Source organism: Rosa rugosa, chromosome 5 (genome assembly GCF_958449725.1).
Source record: "Rosa rugosa chromosome 5, drRosRugo1.1, whole genome shotgun sequence".
In the NCBI taxonomy this organism is placed as follows: Eukaryota; Viridiplantae; Streptophyta; class Magnoliopsida; order Rosales; family Rosaceae; genus Rosa; species Rosa rugosa.
The window spans coordinates 5,582,358-5,602,393 of NC_084824.1; the positions used below are offsets into that span (position 1 = coordinate 5,582,358).

Consider the following 20,036-nt stretch of genomic DNA (forward strand, 5'->3'; position numbering starts at 1 on the left):
CCCTCAAAAAAAAAAAAAGCTTACTTCCTAATATGAAATTTATGAAACAAAAATGTTGGTCCCAACTACTGCCAACCCTCCCCCTTCTCTTCCCAGTTCCCACCACCAAAAGACCCAACTAGAATCCTTGTGACGCGGGCTTCGCCACCTGTCACTCTCCCATGTCCATAACAACCCAATTCATACGACACGGCGTCTCACTTCACTATTCCAACCAAATAATCAAACTTATCGGCCACCGGAGCTGATCATCCCTCTTGGTTCTTCCGTCCAAATCCCCGGAGCTCCAGATTTCGATTAAACTAGTAAAGGTAATGTCTTTTTTAGCTGTTCCTCTTCATTATTTCAAATGTTTATATCAATCTTCGAATCCACGTAAATCTAGACTTAATTTATTTATGTTTGTCGAAATGCGGTAACAGTTCCTTCGATTTTCATTTGCTCTAAATCGTAATGCACTCATTTCTTTGTTGGGGGTTCATTTCCCAGCTCATTGTGTCCTAACCTCTGCAAAAGTTCGTTTCTTTTTCATTATTTGATTGAAACGTTTCTGGGTTTTCTGTGTTGAAATTTGGTTGCATTGTGAAAGATTTAAGCTTTAATGTGTTAAACTTTGAAAAGGGTAAACAGTTTTGCAGTTTCAGATTGTTGGAATTTATAGTTCTTCAGTATCCAAGGTGGAGTGGAGCTGAGCACTATGGTCTGATCAGGACTGTTTGTATAAATAAATAGGGTAGATCAGGTGTAATTTTGGTCTAGCTAGTTTGTATAATCAGGGCCTTTCGGGTTTGGTTTGTTCTGTTGTTGCAGGGTTGTTCTGCTTGCTGTGCTTCATACTTTGTTTGATTAGTTTTATCTTGTTCACTAAAAGAAGGGATATTCAAATGTGGGGCTTTGCTTCTAATGCCATTACGAGCATTGGACTTAGAAGAAGTTCGTCAGAGCCGAGCCGGGTGTTATTGGACTCCTCGGATGATGAAGTTTGCTCGAATTCAAGCCGAGAGGAAGGGCTAGAATGCCCTATTTGCTTGGAATCTTTCAACATTGTCGAGAATGTGCCCCATGTATTATGGTGCGGTCATTGTTAGCGGAAAAATAAACTACACATGAAGTTGCACAAATAATAAACACAAGATGAAGATCATATATATAGCATAGCATAGCAAGACAATAACAGAATCGGTTATGAACATGAATTATACCAGCAGTGGTGGAGAAGGCCATCGATCTTGCAATAAGGTCTTCTGTGATCCTCTCAACTTAGAAGCTACTATCTATGGGGCTAGAACTTTATGCTTGCGTGTTTTGGAGAGGTCACAGGGACCTTGTATTTATATTGTACAGAAACAATGAATACTTGCCCATAACAGGTTACTTAATATCATTATTACTGTATCTAACAAAATATATCCGATATATTCTTGCTTGGTTACCAAGCCATTTAGATTCCCAATCATAAATATTAGATTCACAAATAAATACGAATATCATGGAATAAGTTTTCTCATATTATCTCAAATTACTTTCTCTTTAGGTAACAATAGTTATTACACTTGATATGCATTCATTAGATGTTCATATCAAGTCTTACAATCTCCCACTTGAACATCTAGTGAATCCATGTAATAAGAATATTGCTCAGCATAGACATAGTAATCAACTAAAGTGTGCACAGAGATAAAATGAGTACCTTAATCTAACCAAATCTTTGTCAATGTACAACCATGTTGAAGAACCACAGAAAAGATTCAAAATTGTAAAAATTGATCCCTCTGCAATTACAAAACCCCATGATCATGCATCACATGAGACACTAGAATTATCACTTAATATGTACAGTGCCAATGAATGTGAATTTTAACTCTTGATGCATCTGTACATGGTCCTCTTAATGGTTCAATGTGCAAGAACCTCAACACTCAGTCAATGATTATAACTGATCATAATGTGTTATCAAAATTTTGATCCATAATAACTAATTGCTGAATGTATACATATATGGTAAGAGTTAGAAACGGATCAAAACATAATTCAAAACAAAATGCTGCAGCAAAACAATATATATATAACTTAAAACCATGGATAAACTGAATTTTATTGACTTGTAAAATTCAAATGTCAAATACAACTTGATAAGTTCTTAAGAAAAAACTCAATCAAAATGCAAAACTGAAACATAAATCAGAAAACTTAAAAATCAGCTCAAAACAAAACAGAACTCCCACTGAATTTGGCAATACTCCCACTAGACTTCAGTATCCAAAGTAGGCAGAATGCCAATACTTCGTGCATGAGTTTGGAAAGCTGCAACAGCTAAGGGTTTTGTGAATGGATCAGCCAACTGGTTCTGGATACTAATCTTCACAATATCAAGCTCCTTATGCTTCACCCTTTCTCTAACACTATAATATTTCAAGTCAATATGCTTGGAGTTGGTTGATCTTTTATTGTTCTTTGTAAAGTAAACTGCAGCTGAGTTGTCACAGTGTACTTTCAATGGTTTAGAAATAATTGAATTCACCAACTTGGTCTGCTGTAAGAAATTCTTCAGCCACAAGCCTTGACATGTTGCTTCATAAATGGCAATGTACTCTGCCATCATAGTGGAGGTTGCAGTCTGCGTTTGCTTTACACTCTTCCACGCTATGGCCCCTCCAGCAAGCATGAAAACATAGCCGGAAGTTGACTTTCCAGAATCAGAATACTGTCCAGCAAAGTCTGCATCCGAAAAACCTTCAACTTCAAGCTCATTTACTCTTCGGTAAACCAAGCTATAACTCTTAGTTCTCTGTAAGTACCTTAAGATTTTCTTCCCAGCTATCCAGTGTTCATGTCCTGGATTGGATTGAAACTTAGCTAACATACTTACTGCAAAAGCCAAATCAGGTCTAGTACAAACCTGAGCGTACATCAAGCTCCCCACAAGCCTAGAATATGGTTTGCTCTTCATGTCTTCTTTCTCAATATCATTTTTGGGGCATTGACTCTTGTTCAGTTTATCACCCTTAGACATAGGCACTTGTCCTGGAGAACAATTATGCATTTCAAATCTCTTCAATATCTTTGAAATGTAATTCTGCTGGGATAGTCCTAGCAAGTGCTTGGTTCTATCTCTAGTGATTTCTATTCCCAAAACATAGGAAGCCTCTCCCAAGTCTTTCATATCAAAATTACTTGAAAGGAAAGACTTGGTTTCCTGCAGTAGCCCCTTATCAGTGCTTGCCAATAAAATATCATCCACATAAAGCACAAGAAAAATAAAATTCCTGCCACTGATTTTCATATACACACATTCATCAACCAAATTTTCTACGAAACCAAAAGAACACACAACTGCATCAAATTTAAGGTACCACTGTCGTGAGGCTTGTTTCAAACCATAAATTGATTTATTGAGTTTGCAAACTAAGTGTTCAGTTCCAGGCTTAATGAAACCTTCTGGTTGTCTCATGTATATCTCCTCATCCAAGTCTCCATTCAAGAAGGCAGTCTTCACATCCATTTGGTGCAATTCCATGTCGAAATGTGCCACTAAGGCCATAATAATTCTGAAAGCATCTTTTGTGGAAACGGGTGAAAAAGTCTCATTAAAATCTATTCCTTCTTGTTGTGTAAAACCTTTGGCTACTAGCCTAGCCTTATGTCTCTCAATGGAGCCATCTGCACATCTCTTGGTTTTGTAAACCCACTTGCAGCCAATTTCTTTATGATTCTTCACAGGTTCCACCAATTCCCAGACTTGATTATCATCCATTGATTTCATTTCAGCTTTCATTGCTTCCTCCCATTTTAAACGTTGATCACTTTCAATGGCCTGCTTGTAGCTTAAAGGGTCGTTATCATCAGAAAACTCCAAATCTGCCTCCTGCAGGTACACTTCATATTCTGCAGTATTAATTGTTGGTCTTCTAACCCTTGTTGATCTTCTTAAAAACTGGTTATCAGCAGCAAGCTCGTTTTGAGCTTCTCCTGCAACTACATTTTCATTTTGTTCCTCCCCCACAACACCAACATGAGGTTCTACTTCAATTTCTATTGGATTTGGCAGTTCAACATTTTGAGCTGGTTGTTGAACTTGTTGCACAACTTCAAGTTGAGGTTGCAGAACAGGTTCAGTAGGGATATTGAAGTCAAGTGGTGTGCTTGACATTTCAGTTTCATCGTAAGGTAATTCTTGAAACTCAAGCTCAAGGTCTTCGAAAGCATGGGAATGGTTTATTTCATCAAGGAAAACAGCTCTATTTGTCTCGATGATTCTAGTACTGTGATTAGGACAATAAAATCTGTAACCAAAAGATCTTTCTGGATAACCAATAAAATAGGCTGAAACTGTTTTTGGATCTAGTTTTCCAATATGAGGGTTATAAGGTCTAGCTTCAGCTCTGCATCCCCAGACATGAATGTGATTCACACTAGGCTTTTTATTCTTCCACAGTTCATAAGGGGTCATGGTGACAGCTTTGCTTCGAGTTCTATTTATCAAATAATTGGCAGTTTTTAATGCTTCACCCCAAAGAAATCTAGGCAATCCCGAGGTACACATCATACTCCTAACCATGTTGAGAAGAGATCTATTTCTTCTCTCTGAAATACCATTAGATTCTGGTGTTCCGGGTGTAGTGTATTGGGCTTGGATTCCATGTTTTTCTAAATACAGTGCAAAAGGCCCTTTTTGTTGTCCTGCCTCAGTGTACCTACCATAATATTCTCCCCCTCTATCTGATCTAACTGATTTAATCTCTTTCCCCAATTCTTTTTCTGCTTCAGCTCTAAAAATGATGAATTTCTCTAAAGCTTGAGATTTTTCAGACAACAAGAAAACATGGCAGAATCTGGTGAAATCATCGATAAAGGTAATGAAATATATGTTCCCACAGATAGTGGTGTTGGCAAAGGGTCCACAAATATCAGTGTGGATCAATTGCAATGGTTCAGTGTTTTTATTTGAAGTTTTATTCCTGGATTTAGTAAATTTCCCCTTGACACATTCTATGCAGGTATCAAAATCTGACCAATCAAGCTTAGGCAGCAGGTTTTCTTTTTCCATTCTCTGCAATCTCTGTTTGGAAATATGAGCAAGCCTTCTATGCCATAAAAATGCAGAATTTTCACTAAACTTTCTTTTCTTACTCGAGTCTGATTCACCATTTTCAATCAACATCACATCTTTAGGCAGAGAGCAATCAAGCAACCAATAATCATTAATGAAAGGAGCAAAGGCAAGAGATTTTGAACCAAAAGAAACTTTTATTCCTGATAAGTGGATGAAAAAAGTACATCTTTTCTTGACTAAACACGAAACTGAAATAAGATTCCTCTTCATAGAAGGGATATAAAAAACATTCTCTAAATCAAAAATGGCTCCAGAGCCTAATACTAGCCTAACTGTTCCTATAGCTTTAACTGCTACTCCAATTCCATTTCCCACAGAGATGTTGACTTCATTTTTCCTTGGTGCCCTCCTTGTTATGAAGCCCTGCAAGTTGTTTGCAATATGTATAGGTGAGCCTGTGTCAAGAAACCAGGAACTAGGGGAAAAATTTACTAAATTTACTTCAATAGAAAACACTGAAAACCAAGACTTACCCTTTTTCACCAGCCAATCCTTAAAACCCTTACAGTTCTTTTTAATGTGCCCTTCCTTCTTGCAGAAAAAACACTTAAATGTCCCAGGTTTCTTGCCTTTATTGACGCCCTTCTTAGGACCAAGTTGATATGGCTTAGTCCCGCTTGTGCCCTCACCAGAATTTGCAGCACTAGACGCTACAACTTTGCCCTTACCCTTCCATTTTTGCTTGTTAACCAAATTCACAGACACAGTCCTATGGCTCTTAATTGGCTCTTCCTCCTGCACACAAATTGCTATAAGCTCATTCAAGTCCCATTTTTCCTTCTGTGAAAAATATGCAGTCTTCAGTGGGCCAAAACTAGGAGGAAGACGGATCAGGGCCAAGTGAACAATGAAGGCATCAGAGAACGCAATCTCCAGTTCACCAAGTCTAGTGGTTATGTGAATGATTTTCATTATATGCTCCCTAACACTCTCTGAGGAGTCAAACTTCATGCCTAAAAGCTGATCTAGTAAGGCTGAAATCTCTGCTTTCTCATTCTCCTTAAACTTCAGGCCAATAGCAGTCATAAATCCCAAAGCCGTATCAGGTTCAGCAACACTACCCCTCACCACAGGTGACATGGTTTGTTTCATAATTAGTTTGGCCATTCTATTGGTCCTATGCCACTCCCTGTGTTTCACAATTATCGCCTCAGTACCAGTTTCATTCAAAACTGGTTGAGGCTCCCTCAAACACACATCAAGTCCTTGGAGGCCAAGATAAAGCTCAATACGCTCTTTCCATGTTTTAAAATTTGAGCCATTAAGAGGCTCAATGTTGTGCAGAGAATAGTCAGAGTTCATAGCTGAAAAAACAAGGAAAAGAAAGAAAAAAAATTTAGTTTTTTGTTCGAGATTTTAAAGGCTTTGTTTGAAAATTTAGAATGCAAAATTCATAGCAATCCACAGAAAATTCAAACAAGCAAACGAGTGAAAAATTTCACACAGAAAACATAAAAGATCCCCAAAATGCACATTCAATTGAAAGGCTTTACCTGTTGGCACAAAGACAATTCAACATACTATTTTTCTTAATTGTAAAACTGAAAATTTAGGGAATAAGGCATCACTGAACAATCAACGCATGTTAGCAAGAAGAAGAGTTCAAATCACTGAATTTAATCTCTAAAATTTCATATCACACTGTTTTGATTTTAAGAATGTGAAGGTCAATCCTTCTGTTGAAGATACAATCACATCCCAAAAAAAACAAAGACACAAGTTTAGTTCTATTCTAATGATCAACAGAACAGTATAGTGATAGATTGATATTACAACATGCATCAAAATACCATTACGTGATCTAGAACTTATGGTTGTTACTGAATGATTTTAATCTTATACAACCAGTCAATTAGAAAATCAAATAACAAGACGTAATGAGAATGTTGGTCAAATAACAAGACGTGTTTTGGCTAGAACTGTATGCTTTCTCTTTGCCAACTTAAATTAAGCACAGCAGAGCTTACTTCCTAATATGAAATTTATGAAACAAAAATGTTGGTCCCAACTACTGCCAACCCTCCCCCTTCTCTTCCCACCACCAAAAGACCCAACGAGAATCCTTGTGACGCGGGCTTCGCCACCTGTCACTCTCCCATGTCCATAACAACCCAATTCATACGACACGGCGTCTCACTTCACTATTCCAACCAAATAATCAAACTTATCGGCCACCGGAGCTGATCATCCCTCTTGGTTCTTCCGTCCAAATCCCCGGAGCTCCAGATTTCGATTAAACTAGTAAAGGTAATGTCTTTTTTAGCTGTTCCTCTTCATTATTTCAAATGTTTATATCAATCTTCGAATCCACGTAAATCTAGACTTAATTTATTTATGTTTGTCGAAATGCGGTAACAGTTCCTTCGATTTTCATTTGCTCTAAATCGTAATGCACTCATTTCTTTGTTGGGGGTTCATTTCCCAGCTCATTGTGTCCTAACCTCTGCAAAAGTTCGTTTCTTTTTCATTATTTGATTGAAACGTTTCTGGGTTTTCTGTGTTGAAATTTGGTTGCATTGTGAAAGATTTAAGCTTTAATGTGTTAAACTTTGAAAAGGGTAAACAGTTTTGCAGTTTCAGATTGTTGGAATTTATAGTTCTTCAGTATCCAAGGTGGAGTGGAGCTGAGCACTATGGTCTGATCAGGACTGTTTGTATAAATAAATAGGGTAGATCAGGTGTAATTTTGGTCTAGCTAGTTTGTATAATCAGGGCCTTTCGGGTTTGGTTTGTTCTGTTGTTGCAGGGTTGTTCTGCTTGCTGTGCTTCATACTTTGTTTGATTAGTTTTATCTTGTTCACTAAAAGAAGGGATATTCAAATGTGGGGCTTTGCTTCTAATGCCATTACGAGCATTGGACTTAGAAGAAGTTCGTCAGAGCCGAGCCGGGTGTTATTGGACTCCTCGGATGATGAAGTTTGCTCGAATTCAAGCCGAGAGGAAGGGCTAGAATGCCCTATTTGCTTGGAATCTTTCAACATTGTCGAGAATGTGCCCCATGTATTATGGTGCGGTCATACCCTCTGCAGAAATTGTGTCTTGGCGCTTCAGTGGGCTGTCTTCAGATTCTCGACTCAAAAATTTAAGATCCCATTTTTCATTTCTTGCCCGTGGTGCCACCTGTTTTCTTTGCGGCTGGTTTATAAGGGGAATCTAAAGTTTCCTCGCAAGAATTTCTTCCTTCTATGGATGGTTGAGAGCTTCAATGGTGATAGGGCGAAGTTTGGTCCTGCCTTGAATGGGGAAAATCAACAAATTAGTTCTCCAAGAGTCAACTTGGCTAGTGGAAATCAAGCTGGGAATAGTAACCTGAGGAGGAACCATTCTAGTTGTCCTTTGCTGTCAAGGTATAATGGTGTTGATGATGGTGGCCGTGTGGACCGGCATCATTTCTCCCTTCACAAGTCTTTGGATTGCTTCATTCACATTACATCCAAGTTCCCATTAGTTATAGGGCTTCTGTTGATTGTCTTTTGCGTAATACCTGGCAGTGCTATAATCTTGGTGCTCTACTTGCTACTCACAGTTCTTTTTGCAATCCCATCTGCCTTGGTACTGTACTTCGCATATCCTACTCTGGAGAGGCTGGTGAGGGAGATAACCTCGTGAGGCATCATCAGATCCCCCACTTATGAGAATCTGAGGAATATTTGGCTCCACCAAATCTGTCTTTCATATACGTTCCTACTAACTCTAGTCTTCAATATCCAGAGGCTTTCAAGAGCTTATGAGGCTAGCGTTCTTGGGTAATTTGTACTTTTGGACTTCTAACTTTGGATGATTGTCATTTATATGTATTTGCAATGTACAGGAATAGATTTGGGAATGCCGTTGTGAACCTTTTATGTAGTCCATCTAATTATTTTGTATTTTATTTGTTTCTTATACCATGGTAATCATGCTATGGAATTTCAATCTTTTTCTCTGGGTGAATACATATTCTTAAAAGAGATATTTACATTCTTCACAGTTTTCAAGTATCTATAAGTCATCGTATTAGAAGCAGCAACATGTTGTAGGAGCTTCTTCCCCTGTTCTTCTTAGTGTATTTGCCTTTTCTTTCACCTTGAGTTCTTTATTCCTACGCTTCTCCTCTGCCTGTGCCCTTGCTCCTTCTGCAATCTGTTTGATAAATTCCATCTCATTGTTGTACTTTTGTAGCGCTTTTACTCTTCTTCTCTCTGTTTCACTCTGCATTTTCAAGTTTGTATTAGTCCTTGATCAGAGTATTAAATATATTTGAAATAAACAAGCGAGATGAACCTCTCTTTTCTCCAGCCGAAGTTTGCTTTTCTTCTTCTTCTTGTTCTCCCAGGAAAGTATTGTAGCATTTTGCCGCTCATACCTAACAATCATGACTGTTAGGGAAGAACAGCATAAAATCTATATATATATATATATATATATATATTTTTTTTTTTTTTTTTTTTTTTTTTTGAATGAAGGGAAGAAGATAATATGATCTTAAATTCGAAGGAAGAAAGCCATAGAATATTCTTTAATTTCAGGAGCTCAGAAAGTGTAAATCCTCTCTGGATATTTGCACGAGTCTCTGAAAGCCATAGAATGTTCTTGGCTAAAAGTTACCGAACATTAATATTGTCAACGTTGAGTAGCTACCTTTCTTTGAGTTTAGCCATCTCAGCCTCCTCCCATTTATCTGCTTTTGTCTTTACCACTCCAGGTCTTGCTGCACTCTGCCCTTTGGTTTCATTTGCAGGTGCAGCAGGTTTCATAGTGGTGGGCAAATTGAGTTTTGGTGCTGAAGTTTCGGGTTTTATACTGCTTGTGCTGTTCAATGGCTTATCAGCAAAAGTTGGAGTTTTTTTCATTGATGGGGCAGGATGGATGGCATCAGACGTTGGAGTTCGTTTGATAGAGGGAGCAGGAAGGATGGTCTTTCCCGGGATCTTGTCGTTTGGAAAAGTAGGAGAAGTACTTATTGGCACCTTACTATCTGGATCTTCTTGAGTACTTTTTGTTAAACCTGCACCTAAAACAGGCAATCTTCTTAGTTCTAGTTCGAAAACAATAACCAGCAACTTGATTTTAGCTGTCATAAAATGTTATGCGTGTAACATACTTTACCTGAGAATAGTTTGGAAAGTCTTCCAGGTTCTGGCTTTGAAATTGTTGTTTCTTCCTTTTTGCTCTTGATCTTCACCAAAGAGTCACTAGTTTCATCGCCTGTCCTTTTCTTATCAGAGACTGCCGATTCTTCGATTGATTTAACTGCAAATGCGGCAGCTGCCACTGCGGTTGCATGCTCTATTTCAACGATAGAATCATAATCTTGACTCATTTGCCCAGAAAACCGTCTCTGGAACCAGTTCTGCGTCTTCTTTTTCTCTGCAAGAAACAACATTGATGCTTCCTATTTTACCTTCTATTGATGGCGATATTTTTCTCGAAGAAGGAAGGGTTCAGTACATATTACCTTTGAAAGATTGAGTTTTCTGTGGTGGTATTCTTCGATCAATGACGCTGCCGGACTCTTCTGTTTTCACCTGATTTACACCAGAAAATCTCACCCTACCAATAATGCTTTGCTTAGTCATATACATAAAAATTGCTGATCATATAGAAATTATAATAGTGAAATGGTGATTGGCAATTGATGGAAATGCTCAGTAAATATCAGAGTAGGAACCAGAATACCTCATTTGCTTAGGCTCCATTCTTTCTGAATAATGATTTGGTACCCATTAGGGAGTTGTTTATTTGAAGGAGAAGCTGAAGCATACTTGGGGAAAAGGAGATCTTGTTTAAAATAGTTAATAGGACTGTTTATAGAGGAAAGGCGGCAAAGAAAGGTCGTGTATACTTTGCATGTACGCAAGGCCTGGTCTGGTTCTGAAAAGCCTTTTTGCTTAAGTAAAGTATTCCTTCTTTCCTTCCTTGATTCTTAGCTTTCAGACTTACAAACAAAAAGAAGCAGGCATAAGTAGGCTCAGGCAACACTTCAGGAACCTTATGAAAGGTATATTTTAACTTTCATTCAGAAAATGAAAAGCTAAGCTAATCTTCTCGTTCAGAAGACTAGTTTAAATTACATATATAGCAAGAGAAAAATACCAAACTACAAAACTTTTTCTCGGATTAAACAAACAAAAGAAGCAAAATCTTCTCCTAACTATTTCACCAAAAGAAAAAAATCTTCTCCTAACTAAGCGCATGCAGGGGCATGGAAGTCCTTGATAGATACAAAGACGAACGACTGTGGTGCAACACTGACTGCAGAGGTAGGATCCACTAGTTTTGGTTGCAGTTCAGGAATGTCGGATGACTCTGTGAGCTTCAATGGAGTCCCATTCAGTAGCAGCACATCACTTTGGATATTGCCACCTTCTGGTGTCAAATGATACTCTTCTCTCATTGGTGCACCAGCTGATTTTGTGTCCGATTGTACCTCATATCTTTGCCAAGGATGCAGATTGAACTCGGGGAAAACTTCAACATCGAAGGTAGTAGAGTTGGACATGTTGATCAAAAGCAGAGTGACCCCAGGCTGAAAACAAAATTAAGTAATTCTCACAACGTAAGTACATATGTGAAGACCCATTTGATATTGGTTTCAACAGTGCTTAGCATAAATAGTTAGAAGTGCTTTCTTGGCTATAGAAGCTTTCCAATTACTCAAGTAGAATTACCTTTTTCTTTGAACAATGAGTATATGCACGCAAGAAGGGAGAGCCATAATGAACGGTAGAGAGCACTTTATTTCCCATCAGTCTATGCCATAGCAGTGCACTGGTGTAAAGCAAAAACGGTTCAGAAAAAATCATATTAGTGTTGCAACATTTCAACACTATTTAATTACTTTAGATACTGTAAAGGTCAGAGATTCTAACCCATAGTAGTCAGGATTAGGGATGAAAGATGTGGTATTAAGTAGGGCATAGTTCCCTCCAATCAAGGCTTGTCTGCAGTAAACCTTGTGACTGTAGCTTGCTGTCATACCAAGTTGGTCCAAATACCTAATTCAATTCACTCATTAGTCACACACTAACCGTTTGCGCGCTAAGTTTTGAAGACAGAACAAAATTTAGGGTTGTGATTAAGTACCAAAAGCCATTAGCAAAGGTATGTGAAACATCTTTGCCACCACTGTTGTAAGCTCCACCAGCCTCACCAACCCAAGGGTCTGTCCATGGGGCAAACTGTTTAACTGAGTTTGCCACATCGTTATATGTCTGAGATGAATGGTCCAGGTAAAATGGGTCTTGAACCTTGGTTATAAGGGTTGGATCAACACCTGCGCGCATTTTCAACAAACCTCAGCATACCCATCGTTTCTTTTGCCTGTTTTTATATACATAATCAAAGTGAAATATATACATACCAGCACCAAGGTCGTAAGTGTGATGAGTCACACCGTCTAGGACACCGGGTCCGGTGGCCTGCAGGAAGTCATTGAACCACTTTTTCTCATAAAAGCCGCCGGGGCCTAAAACCTTTGGCTGTTTACCATCTGGGAACAACTCTGTCACAAGTTGTTTGAGCTTTTTCATGTCTTTGGCATATTGTTCAGCTTCTATTCTTGCACCTACCCCACTCCCACATAACTCGTTTCCTGTTAAACCACACGTAGTAATCAGATTAACAGACCAAAATTGTATGATTTGTATCTATATATACAGTCAAAAGTAAAAGTGATTTCATATACCAAGCTCATATGACTCAACAGGGTAACCCTTTGAGATGGTGTACTCCATGAGATCACGAGCGTTTTTTGCGTCCCAATCACCGACCCAAAGAATCTTGTCTTTCGGGTCCGTTTTCTTCCCATGAAGGGCATTCAATCCAAACCAGAGTTTGGCTTGTGTTTGGTTGAAGAACTCATGGATCTCATCCCATCTTTTCGGCTGAAGACAACCGCCACTGAACAAGAAAGGCCCAGAACCATCTTTCACGATTTGGTTGCAGTCTTTCACTCCATAACCAAAATTATAAATAATTTGGTCTTGCAATGAACCTCCAATTCTGATCCTTATTGTATTGAAAGCTGAAATTTAACACAAGAGTCAGTTTCTTCTGCAACACTTCAACAATATCAGTGACCCCAACTTTTACTCAAAATATTAAGAACCTGCTCACCCTTTACTGCATTGATCAAGGTCTTGTTCTTCAAATCCTGCAAATTAGATTCCAAATACGCAAGAAGGTTAACTCAGTTCCTCATCACTTTGTTAACAAATTAAACAAGATAAAACAGTGAGAAAGATATACACACCAGATTAAAAATTCCAGCTTTTCCCCAAGGGCATTGATTGTAATCACATTTATTAGTTGGCCACCAATCCAGGGTTGCACATATGAAATTGTCATCTGTGCTAGCTATCGAAACTACTCCTCGAACCCTGACATCGACATATTCAGCTAAAGCTACTGAGAACAATGACAACAGAATGCAACATGCAATAGCTCTCGACCCCATTTTTCACAGAAAGAGAAGCTGATTCTGATGAATAACCTCAAGAACATAAGAGTACTTATATAGAGAAACGAAGACTAATTGGTGCTTATCTTTTAGTAGCATATGGATAGGATCAAATCTAGCTATGCATTAGATATGTGTTTCATTCGAACACTAAACCTTTTCGAATGGGAAAATAAGCTACTTAACAGTGTCTCAAGTATTATAATTTGATTGCATTTCAATTACGTAATAGCATTTTATCTAGTTTTAGATAACTTCAGCAAAGAGTAATAAATCCTAGTGGCCATTAAACACATGCAGCCAACTAGCCAAGGTATTACAAATCCATTTTAACTTCTAATTTTGGGTGATTTAACACTAAAACAACTCTTTGGTTGGCTCATTGAGAGTCTTCATATACCAACTAACCACAACTATAACTCTTATTTTTTCTAGGAGGAAAGGAAAAAAAAAAAAAATTATTGGATCTCAGCAGGTAAAAAGAAGGCCCAGCCAGGCAAGCAAAAAAATGCTCTCGTTGAGAGTCGAACTCAAGACCTCCCGCTTACTAAACGGGTGCTCTAACCAACTGAGCTACGAGAGCCATTTGTTAATTGTTGCTATGTTTATATATTTGATCCCTGCCAGCAACAGAAGTATTTCAACCTCGCCAATTTTGCCTCTCATTTTTCAAACAATCAATTTTGCTTGTGCTTGAACAATCCCTCCTTCATTGTCATCATCAGTCAAACAGATGTTAGTTTGTCTTTGTTCTTTCTAGTACTTGACTCCCATGTCATATAGTAGCAGCAGTACTAGATGCCTCCAACTGTTGGAGAAGTGCAAGAACCTAAAGCACCTCCACCAAGCTCATGCCCAAGTATTCACTTGTGGCCTTGCCCATAACACCTTTGCCTTAAGCAGACTCTTAGCCTTCTGCTCAGACCCACATCATGGAAGCCTCTCCTATGCCTCAAAACTCTTCCAACACATTCCCCAACCCACCCTTTGCATCTACAACACAATGTTAAAAGCTCTCCTGCTCAGAAATGAACTCACCCAAACCCTAAATGTGTTCACCCAGATGTTACAAAATGGGACCTACCCTGACAATTATACCCTCCCTTATGTTCTAAAGGCCTCTGCCAGGCTTCAAAGCTATACTCTTGGCGAGTTGGTTCATGGGTTTAGCTTGAAATTGGGTTTTGAGTCTGATATCTATGTGGGCAACTCTCTGATTGTTATGTACTGTGCATTTGATGATATGAAAGGTGCACGCTACGTGTTCGACGAAATGCCTAGGCTAAGTGCTGTGTCATGGACGGTCATGATTTCTGGGTATGCAAAGGTGGGTGATGTGGACACTGCTAGAGTGTTCTTTGATGAGGCTCCTGTGAGAGATAGAGGAATATGGGGTGCCATGATTTCTGGGTATGTGCAAAACAATTGCTTTAAAGAAGGTCTGTATTTGTTCCGGTTGATGCAGGTTGCTGATGTAGAGCCTGATGAGGCTGTTTTTGTTAGTGTTCTATGTGCTTGTGCTCATTTGGGAGATTTGGATATTGGGATTTGGATTCACTCGTATTTGAATCGGCTCGGGTTGCCATCGAGTGTTAGACTCGGCACTGGTCTTATTGACATGTATGCGAAATGTGGGAAATTGGACTTAGCTAGAGGAGTGTTTTATGAGATGCCGCAGAGGGATACGGTTTGCTGGAATGCTATGATATCAGGAATGGCAATGCATGGGGATGGAGAAGGTGCACTCGAGCTGTTTAGAGAGATGGAGGCAGCTCAGGTCAGGCCGGATGATATCACCTTCATTGCTGTGTTTACTGCTTGTAGTTATGCAGGAATGGCATATGAAGGCATGAGGGTGTTGGATAAAATGTGTAATGTATACAATATTAGGCCGAAAAGTGAACACTATGGCTGCATTGTTGACCTTCTAAGTCGTGCTGGTCTCTTTGAAGAAGCAAGGGAAATAATCGAAAGAATACCCAGTTCAAGTAACCCTTCTGAAGAAGCAGTAGCTTGGAGAGCTTTTCTCAGCGCTTGTTGCAATCATGGACAGTCTCAACTAGCTGAGATTGCTGCAGAGAAACTCTTTCAGCTAGAACGTCACAGTGGCGTGTATGTCTTGCTCTCAAATTTATATGCAGCTGCCGGAAAGCATGGTGATGCCAGGAGAATGAGAAGTTTGATGAGAAATATAGGAGTAGATAAGGCCCCGGGTTGCAGTTCGGTCGAGATTGATAAAGCTGTTTATGAATTCATTGCAGGGGAGAAAACACACCCTCACATGGAAGAAATTCAGTTAGTTTTGCAAACTATAATGAAGCAAATGGATTTTTCAGGCAGTGATTATCCATATTTGTTTCTGGTTAACAAGAAATGATATAAATCGATTTTGAATTGTTGGCCGCTGAATTTCATGGATCATATTTGGTTCCACCAATTTCATACAGAGAATTGATGGAAACCAAGATTACCTCTGACAAAATGAAACAAAAGGAAGATGGGAGGTTGGAAACTGACGCCTGCTGTGACAACAAATGAAATTGTTTGCCTTGTTAATCTGGATATTTCAACTACTATGAAGCTCAGATACAATTTACACATATAGGCAACTTGTTGGAAAGTTGGCAACATGGATACATCTAAGTGACGGCAAAAATTCATCGACACATATTTCCTTTCCATTCAGACAATATATGAACCCTTGTTTGGGCAGTACGTTAACACAATTGGTAAATAAATAAAAAATATCTTGATATCTTGACTAGACCAGGAATTCCGTGTCAGTGAGCTCAAGAACTTTGTGTATGCCTATCGGTTTTACACCAGGCTTGAATGCATTCCCTTCAATATACCTGTGGAAAACAACCGAACCATATATCAACATCACTCAATTAGCTTCATAATGTCAAGAATTAGAACATAACGCATGCTTTACTCTCAAATTCATTTGGTTCTGGCAAAGAAACTCACATGTCTTTCAAGAATGAGTGTTTATAGAAGGCATCAGGAATTCTCCCCGAAAACTGATTGTGATCCAAGTACCTAATAACAAATCAATGAACAATAAGATTGTTGGGGAAAATAGTCTTTCATACAAAAAGCCCTGATCCAAAGGAGCATCAGCAATCACTTCTTTCAATTTTGATAGCTACAGCTCCATAGTCTGGTACATGTTTGCTTTTAAATTGTGCAAGTGGCAAGGGTGCTGATTTTGTTTACAAGCAAGGTAGGGTACATATTAGAGTATATGATATCATTTTCATTGAAAAAAGAAAAAAGGATTCCTGTTGAGAGCACAAGACAGTGCATTTGTACCTAAAGCGAGCAGAAGCAGAGAAGCTTAGAAAATTGTACATTTATTTCCTCAACCTAATGCAGTAATACGTAGATTTCTTCAGTATTTTTATATCAATAAGTAATGTGAATGACGAAGTAGATCTTTTTCCAAGATTGTACTTGGCCCAAGAATAGATGCAACAGCATGTTTATATACGACAGTTAGTTCATTGGTATTGCAAGAAGAACCTAGATTACAAGTTGAACATTGGCGATAAAAGCAAAGGCAAACCCTTGATGAAAGTAAGCCATAAACATATCGACTGTTCTAGCACAAACATAGAGAACATAAACTAGAAAAGGAGACTTACAAGTAAGTCAATCGAGGAATATGGGATATTGCTAATGGAACAATCCCAGACATCTTGTTGTAAGACAGGTACCTATAACCAACAAAAACCAACACAACATACTTTATGACACAAGAATATTTAGTCTATCTAGATGAAGACAAACTTAAGACTTCAGACGCAATAGTTTGTAGACAGGAGAGAAGGGGGGAAGGATGCATACAAGATTTCCAAGTTGGTCAAGTTGGCAAGCTGAGCTGGAATTCCTCCCGTAAGATAATTGTTGTTTAGGTAACTACATATCCCAGTTGCAAAAAGAACCGCTTAATTTATCACTTCATTTACACAGGAGATGGAAGTGACTATGTATTCACCAACTTGAATTAACTTACAGGTTACGCAAAGCCGGAAAGCAGCCCTCAATGCGTATGAGTTCCCGAATAGTACCCACCAAATGATTGTTGCCGACATCCCTATCAACAAACAGTATTCCAATGACACATGAGTAATCAGATACAGATCCTTATCACAACAACATGAGCAGAAGTATGAAATTTACAAGTGCCGAAGATTTTGCAGAGTTCCTAGTTCTGGTGGAATTCGCCCAATAAGACGATTTTCTTGCAGATAGAGATAGCGAAGAGCTGGTAGATTAGCAAGCTCCTTAGGAATTTCCCCTTTGAAACTGTTGAAGCTTAGATACCTGCAAAATTATAAATTCATGATGTTTCTTAACAGCATATAGTTAAGTTATAGTAAAAAAATCGAAAAGAAGAAAAATCTAATTGGCGAGGGAATTTACATTCACTCACAAATGGGTTAAACTCTTCAGTTCACCAATCTCAGGAGGAATGACATCTTGTAGCTTATTCCATCTCAAGTTACTGAAAAGCAGTAACAATGAGTAAATGACACACTTCAAGGCTCGATAAGAACACGGTTATCAACTAAAGCTACAAAAATTGTGAACTTTGTTTAAAGAAAATTCCATCTTTTCTCTGAATACATGATCAGTGCATAAATCAGTGCTACTGGCATGAGTCGTATAGCTAAACAATCTTGATTAAAACAAGGGCTTTACAGTATTCTCAGGCGCTTCAATCGTCCAATCTGAGGAGGGATAGGCCCCGTTAACTTGTTGTTATGGAGATCCCTGTAAAACGAACACAGATACAGCAGATTCTTGAAGCACAAATATGAAGTATTGAGCTTTCACAAAAATATGAAGTATTGAGCTTTCACAAAACTGAAACAAACTGGAGTTCATAAAGTTTGCATTTTAACTTAAAATTTAACCTTGAGTAACATAAATGAGAGTAAATTAAACAGGATCAGATTAAAGAAGTGATCTTACAGCCTAGTGAGATCCAAGAGATTGGTGACGGCAGTAGGAAAAGGCCCAACAATTGAGACTGCATAAACCTCCCTGCAAAATTTGAACAAAATCAAAGCCGAACACTCTCCGGTAATCAAAATCGGAATGGTGAAGAAGTGGCCTACAACTCAGTGACGACTCGGTAATCGCCTTGAGTGGAGCAAGTGACGCCGGACCAGGGCGGAAGATCGCCGTCGCCGCAGGGATCGTCTCCGACCCAGGCGTAGACTACTCTCCAGCCGAGCGAAGCCTTGATCTCGTTCAATGCTTTCACTGCGCAAACACCAAAACGACGTCATTTCATGTACGAATTGAATTGAACTGAATGAGCGAGATAGAGAGAGGAGCTGAGGAGGACTTACTGTCACGTTTCAGGGTTTTGGCGTGGAGGAGCAGAGGGAAAAGGAGGAGGATCAGAGAGAATGCGGTGAAGTGAAAACGAAGCGCCATTTCCAAAAAATCCAAATGGAGACGGAGAATTTCAGATCTCTGATCTCACACTTGGGGTTTTAGGTTTGCGAAGTGAGTGGCATTTAGTTGAGAATAGATCTTGGAGCAAGCTCAATTGTGGTCTGTGTGAACACTGGAATACAGAGAAGGTGGAGCTGCTTCTTCTTCAATCTTTGGGTATTGGCCAAACGCGGAAAGGCTTATCGACCGTCGGTGACAGTTGGTTATTTCTCCATTTTCTACTTGTTCTTATTGGTTGGTCTCCTTCCATTAAGTTACTTGTGGTTTATTATTGTTATTTTTGTGTTTGTATTTAAATTTACGAAAAAAATTCTACCATATCTTAATGCACCAATATATCAAAGTATATTGGTTCTATGTAGGTCTGCCACTTGGTTTGGTAATTACCAAATTTGGTCCGATGTTTTAGGTTTGATAAACCGACTTTTTGGTAATCGAGACAGATAAAACTGAAATCGAAAATTACCGAAAAAGTTAGTTTAGTTTTGGTAAATACTTAATCTACCGATTATCTAAATACTCATACATGTATATTAAGAAATAAATATAAAAAAATTCATAACAGTATGAAACATTACTACATTAATAGTACATGTATTTTAAGTAATCTGGTCAAAGATGGTTAAATAACCTAGTTTTACTAAAAATGGTTAAAACTTGATGTCATATTGTCATATGTACAAAATAAAGCTATAATAAGTAGATCAGTACAAAGTTTACGACTATAAAATTGAAAAACCTAGTATTGTTCATTGTAATTTATATTACAAATAATTAGTTGTTCTTAAGTTGATAATATCGAAAACCGAAATACCGAATTTGGTAGATATGACTAAAAACTGAAAATTTTGGTTGGTAATTGGTAGCTCAATTTTGAAACCGAAAACTTTGGTTTTAAAGTTGGTAATACCTATAACTGATTCGAACAAACCGAGTGACAGCCCTAGTTCTATGCAAAGATAGAAAAACTTGAACTAATCTATTTATGTATTAAATTAGTCAACCTTGAAG

The 20,036-nt window shown here is 38.4% G+C and overlaps 6 protein-coding genes and 1 non-coding gene across 9 annotated transcripts; 2 read left to right on the plus strand and 5 right to left on the minus strand.

Annotated features, from left to right (window-relative positions):
* Positions 1-5,368: 5,368 nt before the first annotated feature.
* Positions 5,369-6,415, minus strand: LOC133711095 (uncharacterized). The gene is made up of 2 exons (XM_062137264.1): positions 5,587-6,415; positions 5,369-5,476 (listed from the first exon to the last, which is right to left on the minus strand). Exons 1-2 carry the CDS (start codon positions 6,413-6,415, stop codon positions 5,442-5,444), a joined length of 864 nt encoding a protein of 287 aa, XP_061993248.1. The 3' UTR covers positions 5,369-5,441.
* A 642-nt stretch (positions 6,416-7,057) lies between these two features.
* LOC133712832 (uncharacterized) lies at positions 7,058-8,943 on the plus strand. Its single transcript, XM_062138949.1, has 2 exons — positions 7,058-7,360; positions 7,860-8,943. Exon 2 carries the CDS (start codon positions 7,934-7,936, stop codon positions 8,720-8,722), a length of 789 nt encoding a protein of 262 aa, XP_061994933.1. The 5' UTR covers positions 7,058-7,360; positions 7,860-7,933; the 3' UTR covers positions 8,723-8,943.
* A 74-nt stretch (positions 8,944-9,017) lies between these two features.
* On the minus strand, positions 9,018-10,874 carry LOC133712831 (uncharacterized protein At3g61260-like). Of its 3 annotated transcripts, XM_062138947.1 has the most exons (6): positions 10,772-10,874; positions 10,551-10,645; positions 10,202-10,462; positions 9,734-10,106; positions 9,377-9,458; positions 9,018-9,304 (listed from the first exon to the last, which is right to left on the minus strand). In XM_062138947.1, exons 1-6 carry the CDS (start codon positions 10,789-10,791, stop codon positions 9,110-9,112), a joined length of 1,026 nt encoding a protein of 341 aa, XP_061994931.1. In that variant the 5' UTR covers positions 10,792-10,874; the 3' UTR covers positions 9,018-9,109. The 3 variants fall into 3 exon arrangements, with proteins under 3 accessions (XP_061994931.1, XP_061994930.1, XP_061994929.1); XM_062138946.1 differs by lacking the exon at positions 10,772-10,874 and having other exon boundaries at positions 9,734-10,100; positions 10,551-10,760; XM_062138945.1 differs by lacking the exon at positions 10,772-10,874 and having other exon boundaries at positions 10,551-10,760.
* Positions 10,875-11,211: 337 nt separating this feature from the next.
* LOC133707992 (heparanase-like protein 2) lies at positions 11,212-13,561 on the minus strand. The gene is made up of 8 exons (XM_062133446.1): positions 13,347-13,561; positions 13,211-13,247; positions 12,780-13,118; positions 12,456-12,686; positions 12,179-12,368; positions 11,965-12,090; positions 11,764-11,863; positions 11,212-11,621 (listed from the first exon to the last, which is right to left on the minus strand). The coding sequence occupies exons 1-8, from the start codon at positions 13,548-13,550 to the stop codon at positions 11,280-11,282; spliced, it is 1,569 nt and encodes a 522-aa protein (XP_061989430.1). The 5' UTR covers positions 13,551-13,561; the 3' UTR covers positions 11,212-11,279.
* A 501-nt stretch (positions 13,562-14,062) lies between these two features.
* Positions 14,063-14,136, minus strand: TRNAT-AGU (transfer RNA threonine (anticodon AGU)). Its single transcript has one exon. It is a non-coding gene; the product is annotated as a tRNA-Thr (tRNA).
* Positions 14,137-14,240: 104 nt separating this feature from the next.
* Positions 14,241-15,946, plus strand: LOC133710351 (pentatricopeptide repeat-containing protein At2g20540-like). Its single transcript, XM_062136400.1, has one exon. It carries the CDS (start codon positions 14,326-14,328, stop codon positions 15,928-15,930), a length of 1,605 nt encoding a protein of 534 aa, XP_061992384.1. The 5' UTR covers positions 14,241-14,325; the 3' UTR covers positions 15,931-15,946.
* Positions 15,947-16,078: 132 nt separating this feature from the next.
* Positions 16,079-19,226, minus strand: LOC133710352 (probable leucine-rich repeat receptor-like protein kinase At1g35710). Its single transcript, XM_062136401.1, has 11 exons — positions 18,917-19,226; positions 18,680-18,827; positions 18,534-18,605; positions 18,261-18,332; positions 17,992-18,063; positions 17,739-17,882; positions 17,572-17,652; positions 17,403-17,474; positions 17,201-17,272; positions 16,524-16,595; positions 16,079-16,405 (listed from the first exon to the last, which is right to left on the minus strand). Exons 1-11 carry the CDS (start codon positions 19,002-19,004, stop codon positions 16,315-16,317), a joined length of 984 nt encoding a protein of 327 aa, XP_061992385.1. The 5' UTR covers positions 19,005-19,226; the 3' UTR covers positions 16,079-16,314.
* Between the last annotated feature and the right edge of the window lie 810 nt (positions 19,227-20,036).